The sequence below is a fragment of the Pelophylax lessonae genome (assembly GCF_965119305.1).
Source record: "Pelophylax lessonae genome assembly, chromosome: 4".
NCBI lineage: Eukaryota > Metazoa > Chordata > Amphibia > Anura > Ranidae > Pelophylax > Pelophylax lessonae.
This window is the reverse complement of record NC_138771.1, coordinates 295,175,591-295,191,144: the sequence shown is the minus strand read 5'-3', so window position 1 is coordinate 295,191,144 and position 15,554 is coordinate 295,175,591. Positions and strand designations below refer to the sequence as shown.

The window sequence follows — 15,554 nt, the reverse complement described above, 5'->3', positions numbered from 1 at the left end:
TATAGATATATATATATATGAAGAAACAACTCAATTACCAGCCCTTAAAAGGGCTTTTGGGGACGCTAGGTATATATATATATATATATATATAAAAAAAAAAAAAAAACACAAATACCAGCCCTTAGAAGGGCTTTTTGGGGTGCTGATATTACAGCAGTAGTGGACCAAGAACAAAGACCAGGAACACTGACTAACTGTCCCTAGCTTAACAGCAGCAGCAGCAGCTCTCCCTTCTCTCACTACACACACTGCTTCAGAATGATCTAAGATGGATGCTGCCCTTGCTTATTTATAGGAGGTGGGAGGGTGTGGGAGGGAGGTACGCTGATTGGCTGGAAATGTGTCTGCTGACTGTAAAGTTCAGGGTCAAAGTTTGCCTCAATGATGTCTTATGGGGGGCGGACCGAACATCGCATATGTTCGCCGGCAGCGGCGAACGCGAACATGCTAAGTTCGCCGGGAACTGTTCGCCGGCGAACAGTTCTATACATCTCTATTTACAGCCACATGGGACAAAGTATCTGTACATTTTTTAGATTTAACATTGGTAAAACAGGGTTGTTCTATCGCCACAAAAAGTTTCTTTAAAGAAACAGATAGAAACAGTTACATCCCTACCCGCAGTTGCCACCACCCCAAATGGCTGGGTGCCATCCCAAAAGGACAATACATGCGCATTAAGCGAAATTGTAAAAATGACGAAGACTTTTTAGCCCAATCAAATCTATTGACAAAAAGATTTGTAGAAAAGGGCTACAAACAAGAAGAGGTTACTAAAATCAGAGACCAGGTACATCGGATGCCTAGGAGTGAGTTACTAAAAACTAAAAAGAAGGAAATAGAGACTAAAGGGGAACTGGCGTTTTTAACAGATTTTAACAGAAATTACAAGCAGGTGGAAGCAATTGTGCGTAAGCATTGGTCGATTTTATTGAAGGACAAAACTTTGAATAAGGTCCTTCCGGAAAGACCACATTTCATTTACAGGAAGGCCCCAAACCTGAGACATATGTTGGCACCAAACATACCTGACCCCCCAAAAAATAAACCGACTTTTTTGGATGTAAAAGGTTTTTTTCCTTGTGGTAAATGTAATGCCTGCCTAATGACAAGGAAAAATCCTAGGAAAATCACCAGCTTTCAGTCGAAAGTTACAGGACAACAATATGCGATTAAAAAACTAATTTCATGCAGATCCACACATGTGACTTATTTGATAAGTTGTCCATGTGGATTACAATATATAGGCAGGACCACACGAGAACTTTCTATCAGGATCAATGAACATGTAGGAAATGTAAGGAGAGGATTTCCCAAGCATAGCCTTTCCAATCATTTCCGTCTATACCACAACAAGGACCCATCTCAGATGACTTTTTGTGGTATCGATAGAGTAGATCGTCATTGGAGAGGGGGAAATATGACTAAAAAGATCTCCATGAATGAAACCCAATGGATCTACAAAATGCAAACTTTACAGCCGTTGGGTATGAATATTGATATCGACCTTAATTGTTACATCTCTAATTTTTAAAATTAAAATTAACCCTTTATTATATCCTTTTTAATCTGTAATTTTATCTGCAAATATACCTTTGAGAATTATAAATTATTTTCATACATTTTCCAAAATATTTCCAAATTTTATCTAACACAGATAACAATTTAGCGCACTTCATCTTTTATTTCTTAGTACTAATTTTATTATTAATAAATGTTATTAATAATCAACAATAATGAATTTAACAATATCTTTTAACATTAAATCCACTACATTAATAAATTTAATTTAATTTTAGGGATATGTTTAATCAATATATTAAATGTTTTAATAATTTTTAAAGTGTATGTAGTTTGGTTTATAAATTGTATTGAGGGTAATATATATATTTAAACTTTTCATATCATTCACTGTAAACAGCATCCCATCGCCCTATTTGGTATACATTGATTGGCATTTGAATATATTTTTTAATCTTTAGGATGACAATCGGATCTCTTTTAATATTGGTGATTGTCTATTCAGGCTTACTATAGCAAAGTATTGGCGAGTTGCCCAAATAAGATATGGCCGCGGAGTACTTCCTGGTAGGAGGAGAGAACCTAGCATCCCGGAAGGAATAGGCGGTTCAGCAACCGCTGGCCAGCGATTGGATGTTGTCAGTCCGATATTCCTATTTATTGTGAATGGAAACGTACGGTCACATGATCCCCTGATGACGTCAGCGCGTCTGACGAAACGTGCGTCGGGAACGTGAGACCGTGGAGTTCCGGGTTGGTGATACGCAGGAACAGAGGAGCGTCCCGTACACCGAACCCATGCTGCATTTACCCCATGAAGGCATTCTGTATATGATGTTTGAGTAAGTGCATTTCTATTAATAAACCCCATTATTAGAACATACTACACTATCGGAGTTTCCTTATCTTTCTCCCCATACCACCCTGGAAATACTTGGAGTTCCTTGTGCGAGCTGAGCCATATTAAGGGACCTGAAGGATAGCTTGGAGGCATTTGTGGACCATATATGCTGTTTTAGACCCCCTATAATTAAGGGGTCCACCAGCTTCGGTAAGAAGTATTTACCCTGAGCACTGGGTGGAGAAAGTCCCTATGGTGGAGGTCCCTCACTTGAAGCTAAAGTGATTTTCAGTCATTGCTGAGAGATCCGTATTGCACTGGGCACTTTAAGGACTGTTGATTTATTTCACTAAGGACTTTTTCACAATATATTTATTTATTTATTTATTCATATATATTTATTCACTAGTATATATATATTTATTTATTTACATGTTTATGCACACAAGCACTTTTTTTTGGTTGTGTTTTAAATGTTTAAGCGCAATATATTCACCCCTTTTCACTATTTATGCGTATACACGTTTTTATTGAAGCTTGCACTATGGAAGCAATTCCTCACATATAATCAACATTTGACTAATAATTTACTATCAAATATCACCATTTGCGCAGTTTCTTTTGGGTTACCAATTCGTTATTTATATTAAGATATTTTCTATAGTAAGGGCAAAATCTTCTCAGTACTAGTGGAACTGTAAATAGTTGTACATACATGGGATAATGTATGTATATATGCAATATTTTCATAATGTTAAAACAGGGATGACCAGCGCTATGGAGTATATAAATATGGAACTAAAAAGGGTGTAAGCAGCCACCAACCAACCCCTGAGGTGCAAGGGTTAAAAGTGAGATATGATATAGAAAAGGCTGTTAATGGCGCTACCCATAAGAATAAAAGGCACTGTGTGTTTAAAATACCAAATACACAGAGAGAACAAATGTAAATCTAAAGTGCAGTGTGCCAATAAATAAAAGAGATAGCGTTGGTGATCTCCACAGACCCCCAAAAAGTGCTCAGTGTATTGTGCTGCTATTGTTGTGAGTGAACAGAAATGTGCAATATGTAATAAACACGAGGTGCACAAATGTGATATAAATTAATTAAAATTGAATAAATAGTGCAAGTGACAAGTAATTAATATAGTGCATAAATCTTATAAACACAAAGGTACTGCAAAAAAAAGTACTGCAAAAAATAAACAGATCGGTGGTATATACATTTTCTGAATGTGTTGTGAACAAAGTGAATTGAGGAAAGTGAAAGATTTTCCGAAAGGTTAGTATATGGTGTCCACAAATTAAATAAAATTAAACAAACAATTGTTCCTCAAGGTAGAAGAAATGAGGTGTCGCAGTGTCAATACAACCTGTGCATTGAAGCCACAAACTTGACAAATCTGAAGGGTCCTTTCGCTTCTGTTGAGCAGATGCTTGTATAGATGAATCAGTCTAAAACAGTGGTCCTCAAGGCCCACTAACAGGCCAGATTTTAAGTATTACCTTGGGAAGATGCAGACTAGAGTACTGCAATCACTGAGCAGAACATTATATGACCTGGAGAGACAAGAACTCACTGCTCGAGGTGGTGTAATTGCCTGATGACTCACACCAGTGCATGCCCTGGCTCGCCTCCGTGAAAACTTGATAAAGGAAAAGGAATTGGCAGCACTCCAGGTTGAGTCAAAATCCAGATTTATTGACTGGACATCCAAATATGACAATCGTGACAAGGTAGACGCGTTTCACACACTGACTGTGTGCTTAATCATTGCCCTAATGTCACGATTCCTTTTCCTTTATCATTATATGACCTGGGATGCATTTCAGTTATCTTGCAAACCTGGCCTGTTAGTGGGCCCTGAGGACCAGGGTTGAGGACCACTGGTCTAAAATGCTCAAGCGAAAAGAGACCCCATCAAAATAGTGCAAGGCTGCGGAAAAAATGAGTAATAAACACTCACTCAGTAGGCGGATCTGGAACAGTAGAACGCCGGGAAGCTTCCGCGTTCCACGGCTCAGGCTCCGATACCGGAAGTGACATATGACGTTAGACTACGCGTTTCGTCATAGGACATCTGCTGGAGAGGCCGCTCCAGCAGACGTCCTATGATCCAGATCAGCCTACTGAGTGAGTGTTTATTACTCATTTTTTCCGCAGCCTTGCGCTATTTTGATGGGGTTTCTTTTCGCTTGAGCATTTTAGACTGATTCATCTATACAAGTATCTGCTCAACAGAAGCGAAAGGACCCTTCGGATTTGTCAAGTTTGTGGATTCAATGCACAGGTTGTATTGACACTGCAACACCTAGTGGCTAACATAGGTGTTTGCACTCCTCATTTCTTCTACCTTGAGGAACAATTGTTTGTTTAATTTTATTTGATTTGTGGACACCATATACTAACCTTTCGGAAAATCTTTCACTTTCCTCAATTCACTATGTTCACAACACATTCAGAAAATATATATACCACTGATCTGTTTTGTTTTTTGCAGTACCTTTGTGTTTATAAGATTTATGCACTATATTAATTACTTGTCACTTGCACTATTTATTGGGGGTCTGTGGAGATCACCAACCCTATCTCTTTTATTCATTGGCACACTGCACTTTAGATTTACATTTGTTCTCTCTGTGTATTTGGTATTTTTCATAGTATCTGTAGACACTAGAGATGTCTATTTTCAAAGAACAGCTATTTTATGGACTATAATTAATAATAAAAAGAAAAAACCTTAGAGCGGAGTTCCACCCTAAAAATTAATTTCACAGCATCAGTTACCATAAAAAAACTGAAGAAGTCATTGGTTGACGAAACCGGTCAGGGCGTGATTGCCACGGTCACGAGGTTGCCAGCGTTTGGTGTCATGCCCGAAGGTCTGTCTGCTTAGGTACCGAGCGGGGACCGTTGAACATCAATTTATGCTGACCTGACGCAAGTTTACCTCTTTACATGCTATTACTATACTGAACGTTTGTGAGTGCAACTTTTGTAGAGTTTTATTTTTGTGTGAAATAAATGTGTGGTTTATCAGTATTACACTATGTGATATCATTCCATCCACTTACATGTGAATACGCAATGCCATGGTTGTATGAGTAAGGAGAGGGGTCCATCATCATCCCACCCGGAGTCGTGGTCTTTGGAATCAAAGATATCCATTTGGCCTTGATTCAGGGGGCTCTGGTGAGTCTTTTACCATAGGGCTTGCACGGCGGTGTGGTGAAGGCAGCTCATATCATACCTGCACGGTGGTGGAATTTAAGCATTTGGACTCTGCATTTGTTTCCAATCTATGGATGGACATTGCACACGTTCACTTTATCTATAGGGACTGAAGCTCTATATTAAGCGCTGCTAGTGTGTCTTGTAGCTATTTGAGCCATTTAGGTGCACCTTGTTATTTAACAAAATAATTAGATTCAGCTCTACTTTTATTGAAGCAAACATTCTTAAAACTATTGATATGGGACCAGAAAATATATGATGATTATTTGGAGGGTGAACAGTCAAAAAAATAAACATTACACAATAGAATACATTTCTTCTTAAATAGCTTTGATTCATTGAATCATTGTATGTACAATATGTATGTATAGATTTAAAGGTATATATTACATTTCTGCATGTAAGTGGCTGTCAACATAGTCTAAAATCTATAGTATGCTTAATCAGTTGCTTTCAAAAACACAGAACTGCACTTTTACTTTTCCGTTTTTACAATATTGGGATGCTGACAGAATATAGATTTCTTTAAATAAAATTATTTCATAGAGAACATCCTGCCTCAACTCTTCCTGCCGTACTTAAGAATGCACATATATTCTGTATTTCACAATTTTCTGTAACTGTTCAGTCTTGTTTGACCCCTGCTGTGTGACAGAAGCATAAAAACTACAACAGGCTTGGTATATGAAATCCTATATCATTCAAATTCATTTTTTGTTCCATTTTATGCTATTGTTAGATTCTGCTCACTCTAAGATACTGTTAGAAGGAGGTATTTGTGGGGAAAAGAGAAAAAACATTTCTTTGTTGTGTGTTTGTATTTGCTTTTCCTGGGAATGTCCATCACAGCGATTTTCTTCTCCTAGCACATTTTAAAAGAAAGCTGTATTTCATTTAGAATATAAGCTTTTCTCCACAGCTGGTGGCAGTCCATCATCTTGATCTGACAGCATGTGAGATCTAATAACCTGTTCATCTCTTGAAGACCTAAAAGCTTGGCCTTATATGACTTTTTTTAACTTAAGAAATCCTTAGTGATGTAATGTTTCCTAATATTTATGCAATGCAAATTGTGGAACTAAACGTTTTAATTTATGTATTTATATTGCTTTTGACAGGAAAGACACAAGCATGATCAAAATCAAGGACACGTGTCTTGTGCTGGCCATGGCACCTCCTGCTGGTGGAGGTAATGCGGTGACCCCTCGCCTTTTACACCATTTTAATGTTCTGGCAATCGATGCCTTTAATGATGAAACCATAAAGAGTATTTTTCAACCTATTGTTGACTGGCATTTTGACTGTGGCTTTGACACATCGCTGAAACGATACTCTAGGGTAAGACATTTGTTTTTTTTTCCTGAGGGTAACAAATAAGCAATGTCTAATATTGAAAAATACATGTAACAATGTAGAGTCTGATATAATATTTAATTTGATGAAAGAATAAGGCCTTTTAGAAATAATTATACCAAATGTTATATTCGAAAATTTATTGTTTTCTCATACAAAAAACTTTATTAAAAATAGACAAGTCAATGTTGCATGCAATAAAAATAGCAAACTAGAGGTTTAGAAGTACAAAAAAGCAGTGCTAATAATAATATTAATGGTTACTATCAGTACCCCAGAATTCATTGATAGATTTCAATGGTAACAGTAATCATATGAGTAAAAGACTGTTAAAGGACTGTAGAATAATAAAATAAGCAGAAAGGAGGAAGATAAAAAAGTATGGGGTGGAGGGTTACCAGTAAAGAAATACGGGGGACAGGATAGAAAAGAGGGGTTTTAGGGACACACTAGCAATAAGGCAAAGAGGGAGTCATGGTGGGCTTAAAGAAGACCACTGCTCAGGACACGGTCCGTCAAACTAAATGACTGTCTTCATTAGAAAAACCCTGACTGAAGTTGCAGTCCAATAAGAGTTGTGGAGAGGGAGAGATTGGCTTTACTAATCGTTAGTACTTAATTGGAACCTTCCCCATTGTCAAAATTTTGTAGAGAGGAGAGGGGGTTTCCAAGACTGTCCAAAAAGAACAGAGGTGGAACCAAAGGGGATTTAAATGTGCCACTGATGCAATAACTTTTCCAGATTCAGTCCATTTTTAAAAGTTAATAAAAAAGTTTTTATTTCATATATATTAAAAATAAACAGATATACATATTTATTACAATTTTATATACATGCATTGTACAAAAGTTAGAACATTTACATTTCAACAACCCCACAATGGGACTATATGGAAGTGCAACACGTTGCTGCAACTGCGCGTTTCGCTGTGAGTGCTTCCTCAGGCTCCAGCTGTTTCAGAATATTCTTAATATATGTATAGAAAATCTACAGGACAGACAGTACATATATTAACATACAGTATAAATATTGATTAGAATGCAAGATTAATGTTTTCATCTTAGTATACTCAGATTTCAAATACTGACAATCCTTCAATTTCAAACTCTTTAGGCTACATTCACACCTGAGCGTAGCGTTTTTCGCGCGTTTTTTACCGCGATTTTACCGCGATTTTTGCGGCGTTTTTTACCGCGATTTTACCGCGATTTTTACCGCGATTTTTGTGCAGGCGTTTTTAGATTGAATAGAGATCAATGGAAAACGCCTGTAATCTGCCCAAAAAGAAGCTCATGTACTTTTTTGAGCGTTGGGCGTTTTGTATACAGCGTCAAAACGCTCAGATGTGAACAGGGGCCATTGAAATGAATAGGATTTGTCTTGTTGGGCGTTTTGAGAGCTGATCCTAGAGCAGAAAAACGCCCCAAAAACGCCCCAAAACGCCTAGATGTGAACGGAGCCTTATATATAGGATTATTGTTTATATGTAATTACATATAAACAATAATCTTATATATAGAATAAAGAGAGTTTGAAATTGAAGGATTTCAATCAATTTTTAATATTCTCAAAAATAAAATTTAGTGGTATGTCAAATATTGATATTGCATGAGAACTATAGGTAAAATTATTTTCATTTAATTAATCACTTTATTCATATATAGGTAAATAACTGTTTGTTTGTCTCTTTGATTGTCAGTATTTGAAATCTGAGTATACTAAGATGAAAACATTAATCTTGCATTTTAATCAATATTTATACTGTATGTTAATATATATACTGTCTGTTCTGTAGATTTTCTCTATATATTAAGAATATTCTGAAACAGCTGGAGCCTGAGGAAGCACTCACAGTGAAACGCGTAGTTCCAGCAACGTGTTGCACTTCCATATAGTCCCATTGTGGGGCTGTTGAAATGTAAATGTTCTATCTTTTGTACAATGTGTGTATATAAAATTGTAATAAATATGTATATCTGTTTATTTTTAATATATATGAAATCAAAACTTTTTTATTAACTTTTAAAAATGGACTGAATCTGGAAAAAGTTATTGCATCAGTGGCACATTTAAATCCCCTTTGGTTCTACTTCTGTTCTTTTTGGACAGTCTTGGAAACCCCCTCTCCTCTCTACGCAGTCCAATAAGACTAACAGCCTTTTGTGTGCCAAACAATCCCTGATTGATTGTTTATGAGATTATTTTGTGACTGAGCAGTGCCTCACCAATCTATCTTGCCATTGTGAAATTCCTTATATATATTGCTGAAAGTTATTTGATTACTAAGAAACACTCAAATCTATTATTTGCACTGATATATGAATAAAATGCTATTAATTTTACAGACTATGTCCCAGTTACTAGAGATTTTATTCCAGTCATGACAAGTCCTGCTATATGTGGTGCAAATTCCCAGTATATATAGGAAAATGCCCTATTTTCTGAACAAGACTATTGCTTTCATAGATTAATCTTATGTACCCATGAATATGGAGCCTAATAGATCATGTAGTACATATACTGTCTGTCCCTCTTTTTATATATTATCTTATTTGGCTATAATCTTATCTACCTGAAAGAAAATAGGCCCAGAGGGTATCTAATTTGCAGTTATAAAAAATGTGGCTTACTAGGGCTCTTTAACACTAATGTACTTTTGTGCAGCTTTAAGGCCCTTTCACACTAATGCGTTTTTGATACATTCCTATTAACTTACAATGGAAGGTGTCTTTTTGTTGCTCTTTTGAAAAATTGCACCAAAGATGCAGAATGCAGGACTTTACAAAGCACAATGCACCTGCATCTTGAACAGTTACGTAGGATTTAATGGTGAATAGTCTTCTTGCTCTTTTGTCGCCCTCGAAAAGTGCAGCAAAAGAACATTAGTGTGAAAGGGGCCTCACAGTTAGATAACTATTATTACATGTTAATAACACTTTCATCATATAAGTAAATGTTTTAGGCCCGACATTTTTTTTTATTTGTATCTTGCAATACTAATTTAAAGGATAAATGTTAAAATTAGCTAATATAATTGATGGTGGTGTTACCCCAAAATAACACCTCAAGCCAAACATAATTTGGCTGGCTGCTATCTGTTCCCTAATACAGAAAATACCTTGGCCTATGTGCATTTTGGGTCAAACAAGACATTACTGTTGTGTGAGACAATTATGACAGATTCAGCAAAAAATATTTTGTGGAAATAGCCTTACAACAGAAGAGAAGAAATACATTTAAACAATACCTTGCTAATGTGTAAAAATAGTAAAAGCAGCCGACACAACATAAGACAATCCGTGTAAAATCAATAGAAAGAATGTGTAGTGCTAATACATAAACAATATAATAAATAAATGTATGAATTAAATAAAGAATGTGAATGTGATTGAAAAGAAGTCCAATGTGTTGTGACAAAATAAATCCACAATGTGCATTCAACACCCCAGTCCAATGTCTGTGTGAAGAAAGGAATCCACAATATGAGTGGAAAGTGACGTCCAGGATTCAACTATCCCTCTGGAAGGTTACACATATATTACTGCTTTTATTGACCCGTATGCCAAACTGGGTCTACACCTTCTAGTAAGCCCTCCCGTTGCAGGTTGTGGTTACCCTACGCACAGTGTTTTCTGATTATTCACGTGGAATATTTAGTGTGGATTTATTTCTTCACACATACATTGGACTGTGGTGTTGAATGCACATAGTGGATTTATTTCATCACAACACATTGGACTTATTTTTAATCACAATCACATTATTTATTATATTGTTTATGTATTAGCGCTGCACAATTTTTCTATTAATAGCCTTACAACACCTGCAAAAAAGTGTGTGGACCTTGGTACATACATGGTACATACATACACCATATTTTTCCAGGACAATCTGAATCACAAACTGAAAATGAGTATGTATGGGACATATACATGTGCTGCTTAGACTATAATGAAAAAGAAAATAACCACAAGAATTAGAAAGAATAAACTTGACCTTTTACTGTCTGCAACTGATAAATTCAATGAGTAAGAGCATGTTTTTTTTCCTGGATGTGTTTGCAAGTACTTTAAATCTTCAAACTTAGGTGAAGTTTGAATTGTACATATTGGTATGAATACAGGTTAAATTCTGTTTCACCCAAATTAGCTTGCTCTTCTCTGCTATAGTCCAATTTTCTGTGTTACAATTACAATATATTAAATTTAGCATGAAATCACGAATGATAAGGGGTCCACGGGGCTACTTTATAATATTAATCAATCAAATTTAATTTGCTAATTATCTTCCCAAAGACACCTATGTTTTCTCTTATAAAGCCACACATCAAAGGACAAAGTGCATAGTGGACCTATAGGATAATCCTGGACTTATAAACAGAAAAATATATAATTAATAGTAATAATTACTGATAAAAACATACACTTAGTAGCCAGCACAACTTGTATAAATCTACAATTTAATTAATATACACTGTATCCACAACACAGAATTCAGAAACATGGATCATGAACATTGGAGGTATATTAAATATTTCAGCTCTATTTGTAGTGTTTTTTAGCAGTGCTCTATTTTTTTTAACTTATTTTGCAGTTGGTAAGTACATATAATAAAAAGGAGGCAAATTAAATCAAATATTTCAAGGCACTTTGAAATGTATAATTCATTATTTTTAGATAATTGAGTTAAGTAAATCATAATAACCTCTACATTCTAATGAATGCATCACCACATCTTTTTTCTCCTTGAAGAGCTCTCAATGGGAAATGTGTTTTAATCGTGGTATTCTAGCATGGGAGGTTAATACTCTTCTCAACAGTGTCCTTTTCTATCACTTGCCAGAGGACATTTAGTCATTGGCCATGTTCTTCAATTGAAATGTGCATTTAAAGAGTAATCTGAAATATGGGGTAACCATGGATAGTCAGGAGCATGTGTAATCTGTAAAATGTAAATTTTTTCCTATACTATATTTTAGTCTGCATTACATTTGCTGTGCCATATTATGACCATGATTAGCATTATCACTAAGTAAACCAAATTGTAAGTGTTTTTCTTTTTTTTTAATTTTATATATATTTATATATATATACAGTATATATATATATATATATATATATATATATATATATATATATATATATTGCTCAAAACACTTTTTAATCAGAGTATAGCATTAAGTCAATTAAACTCCTGGGATATTGATCTAGTCAGTTAAGTTGCAGAGGGGGTTGTTAATCAGTTTCAGCTGCTTTGGTGTCAACAACAGGAGCACTAGATGGGCAACAATGAGACAACCTCCAAAACAGGAATGGTTTTACAGGTGGAGGCCACTGATTTTTTTTCCCCTATTTATCTTTTCTGACTGTTTTTCACTAGTTTTGCTTTTGGTTAGGGTCAGTGTCACTACTGGAAGCATGAGGTGATATCTGGACCCTATAGAGGTTGCGCAAGCATTCCAACTCCTCTAGGATGGCACATCAATACGTGCTATTGCTAGAAGGTTTGCTGTATCTCCCAGCACAGTCTCAAGACCATGGAAGAGATTCCAGGAGACAGGCAGTTACTCTAGAAGAGCTGGACAGGGCCATAGATGATCCTTAACCCATTCAGCAAAACCAATATCTGCTCCTTTTGTGCAAGGAGGAAAAGAATGAGCACTGCCAGAGCCCTACAAAATTACCTTCAACAGGCCACTGGTGTGAATGTCTCTGACCAAACAATCAGAAACAGACTTCATAAGGGTGGCCTGAGGGCCCAACGTCCTCTAGCGAGCCCTGTGCTCACCGCCCAGCACCATGGAGCTTGGTTGGCATTTGCCATTGAATACCAGAATTGGAAGGTCCACCTTTGGCGCCCTGTTCTTTTCACAGATGAGAGCAGGTTCGCCCTGAGAACAAGTGACAGACGTGAAAGGGTCTGGAGAAGCCGTGGAGAATGTTATGCTGCCTGTAACATTGTTTAGCATGACCAGTTTGGCGGTGAGTCAGTGATGGTCACAGGGGGCATATCCATGGAGGAGGACACAGACCATTGTCAAACCCTACGCTGCTGCAGTCAGTCCTGGGTTCCTCCTGGTGCACGACAATGCCCAGCCTCGTGTGGCAAGAGTATGCAGCCAGTTCCTGGAGGGTGAAGAAATTTAAACCACTGAATGGCCCCCATGTTCACCTGACCTAAATCCAATAGAACAGTGGTCCTCAACCCTGGCCTACAGGGCCCACTAACAGGCCAGATTTTCAAGATAACTGAAATACATCCCAGGTGATATCATTTGCTGCTCAGTGATTGCAGTACTCTAGTCTGCATCTCCCCAAGGTAATACTTAAAATCTGGCCTGTTAGTGGGCCCTGAGGACTGGAGTTGAGGACCACTGCAATAGAACACCTCTGAGACATTATTTTTCGGTCCATCCGACACCGCCAGGTTGCACATCAGTCTGTTCAGGAGCTCAGTGATGCCCTTGTCCAGGTCTGGGAGGAAATGCCCCAGGACACCATTCGTCATCTCATTAGGAGCATGCCCTGGTGTTGTCAGGTATGCATACAAACACGTGGGGGCCACTGACCCTAGCCAAATGCAGAACTAGTGAAAAACAGTCAGAAAAGAGTAGAGGAAAAAATGTCAGTGGTCTTCAACTGTAAAACCATATATAATGAATAAAAGGTATAAAAATAATATTCTCCCACATTTTAAATCAGGTAAATATGACATTTTGCTAATGAATAGTATTTATATTTCCAGTCCTCAGGTGGAGCTCTAGGCTTCTTTTAGCATTTAAGAAACTACCAACTTTTATCTGCTTTGCTAAAAAGAAAACCTCCTCTTTCCCTATCTGCTCTATTCATAGGGGTCTGTATAGAAATTCAACTAGAGAGGGTCAGTCTGAAGGCACAAACTATTTGCTGTGCTGTCCTGTCTGTTATAAAATCTATAATGGTTTGTGACACCAGTGTCACAGGCTCACCTTATATTAAATGTTTTCTTGTAAAATAAAGATTTTAAACAGACACTAAAATAATTATTTCTTTTCCAGGAATACATATCAGGAATGTATGGTAAGTTTACCAACATCCCTAAACTCACAATACAAACAAATGGGTACTGCCCCCACCTTGTGGCAAGGAGCACATGGAAGGGCAAAGCTTGTAAAACAAAACCAAAGAAAATTCCCAGCTCAACTTGTCAGCCAGCCTGCAAGCAACTAAATTAACCTATCTAACAGTTTGCGTTAAAAACAGGGGTTTAGTTTGCACATATTTGTAAATACATGCGTAAGCTGCGGAGGCCGCGACAAGGCACTCTATTATTATCTGAGGTCCTAACTCTATACATTTTTGAGAGCCTCCATAGTAGAACCACATTTATTATAATAGATTAACAGAGGGCAGGTTATCCTGGAAGGAGCCCATTCCTCCCTAAAGAGGCACAGGGGTGCACTGGACAGCCAGCATATAGAACAATGATCAATGGTAGCAAAGGTGTCCAGTAAATTCCCTCACCTGTATTCCAACAATATAAATAGTGATGGGCCGAGCACCCCCCCCCCCAATTCAGTTAGCACCGGAACATCTCGAACAGGGGAAAAGTTCTAGCCAATGTTCGAACCCTATTAAAGTCTATGGGACACGAACATGAAAAAGCAAAAGTCATAATTTAAAGGGTTATAAGCAAGTTATTGCCATAAAAAGTTTATGGGGAATGGGTACTGCCCTGGGGGACAAGCATCAATGGAAAAAAAATGTTTTTAAAAACAATTGTTTTTAAAGAAGCAGTGATTTTAATGATGCTTAACCGCTTGCCGACCGCCACACGACTATTTACTGCGGCGGTCAGCCCATCACAGGCAAAGCAACATAGTACTACGTCGCTAGCCTGTGAGGCTCTGAGCTGGCTAACGATCATATGTAATTTGCATATGTAAAATTATTCAATGGGTAATGCACCATTGTCGATTCCATTGAATCTTTTACATATGAAAATTGCGGAGCAATATAAGAGACAGAGCACGATCCCATTTGTGGACCGTATGATCGTTAGCCAGCTCAGAGTCACATCTTGGAAAGAGGAGAGTTTATTCCCAACGCCCAGTATATCTTACATCTGGTAAGAGGCTTTTGAGTGTGCTCACATGCTGGGTGAAGGTGTGTGGGATAATAGCTAACCTCGGTTCATGTGGATTAGTTATGCCATTTATATCCATATATCTCGTAAGAAGTTAAACCTGCTGGTGGTGGGACTGTTTCACGTGGATGTCACTTTATTTGAATTGAGTTTTCAGCACAGAATATATCACAGAAATCTCACGGAATATTATTTATACATTTTGTATGGACTTTGGCTTTGGACTATTTTCACATATATGATATATTTATGTTTTGTTGTATTGTGTTTCAGAATCATGTTTCTTTAGAATATTGATTGAGGACACATTCTTGTTTAGCACAACAACTATTTTTCACATTATATCACTCACATTTCTTGGTAGCGGCTTTACCACATATATCAGCGCACCTTTATTCTTTCACAGATTTATTTGTGACTGCCCGACGCGATGGAACTCAACCTTGTATATGCTTGATAGGCTGCTCCAGCAGAAA

The 15,554-nt window shown here is 37.2% G+C and overlaps 1 protein-coding gene across 1 annotated transcript in view; it reads left to right on the top strand.

Moving 5' to 3' along the window:
* LOC309552619 (dynein axonemal heavy chain 3-like) overlaps positions 1 to 15,554 on the top strand; it is a 1,537,563-nt gene that overhangs the window by 788,258 nt on the left and 733,751 nt on the right. Inside the window, exon 26 of the mRNA XM_082253560.1 lies at positions 6,719 to 6,938. Coding sequence (XP_082109686.1) covers positions 6,719 to 6,938 — 220 coding nt within the window. The remainder of the gene's footprint in view (positions 1 to 6,718; positions 6,939 to 15,554) is intronic.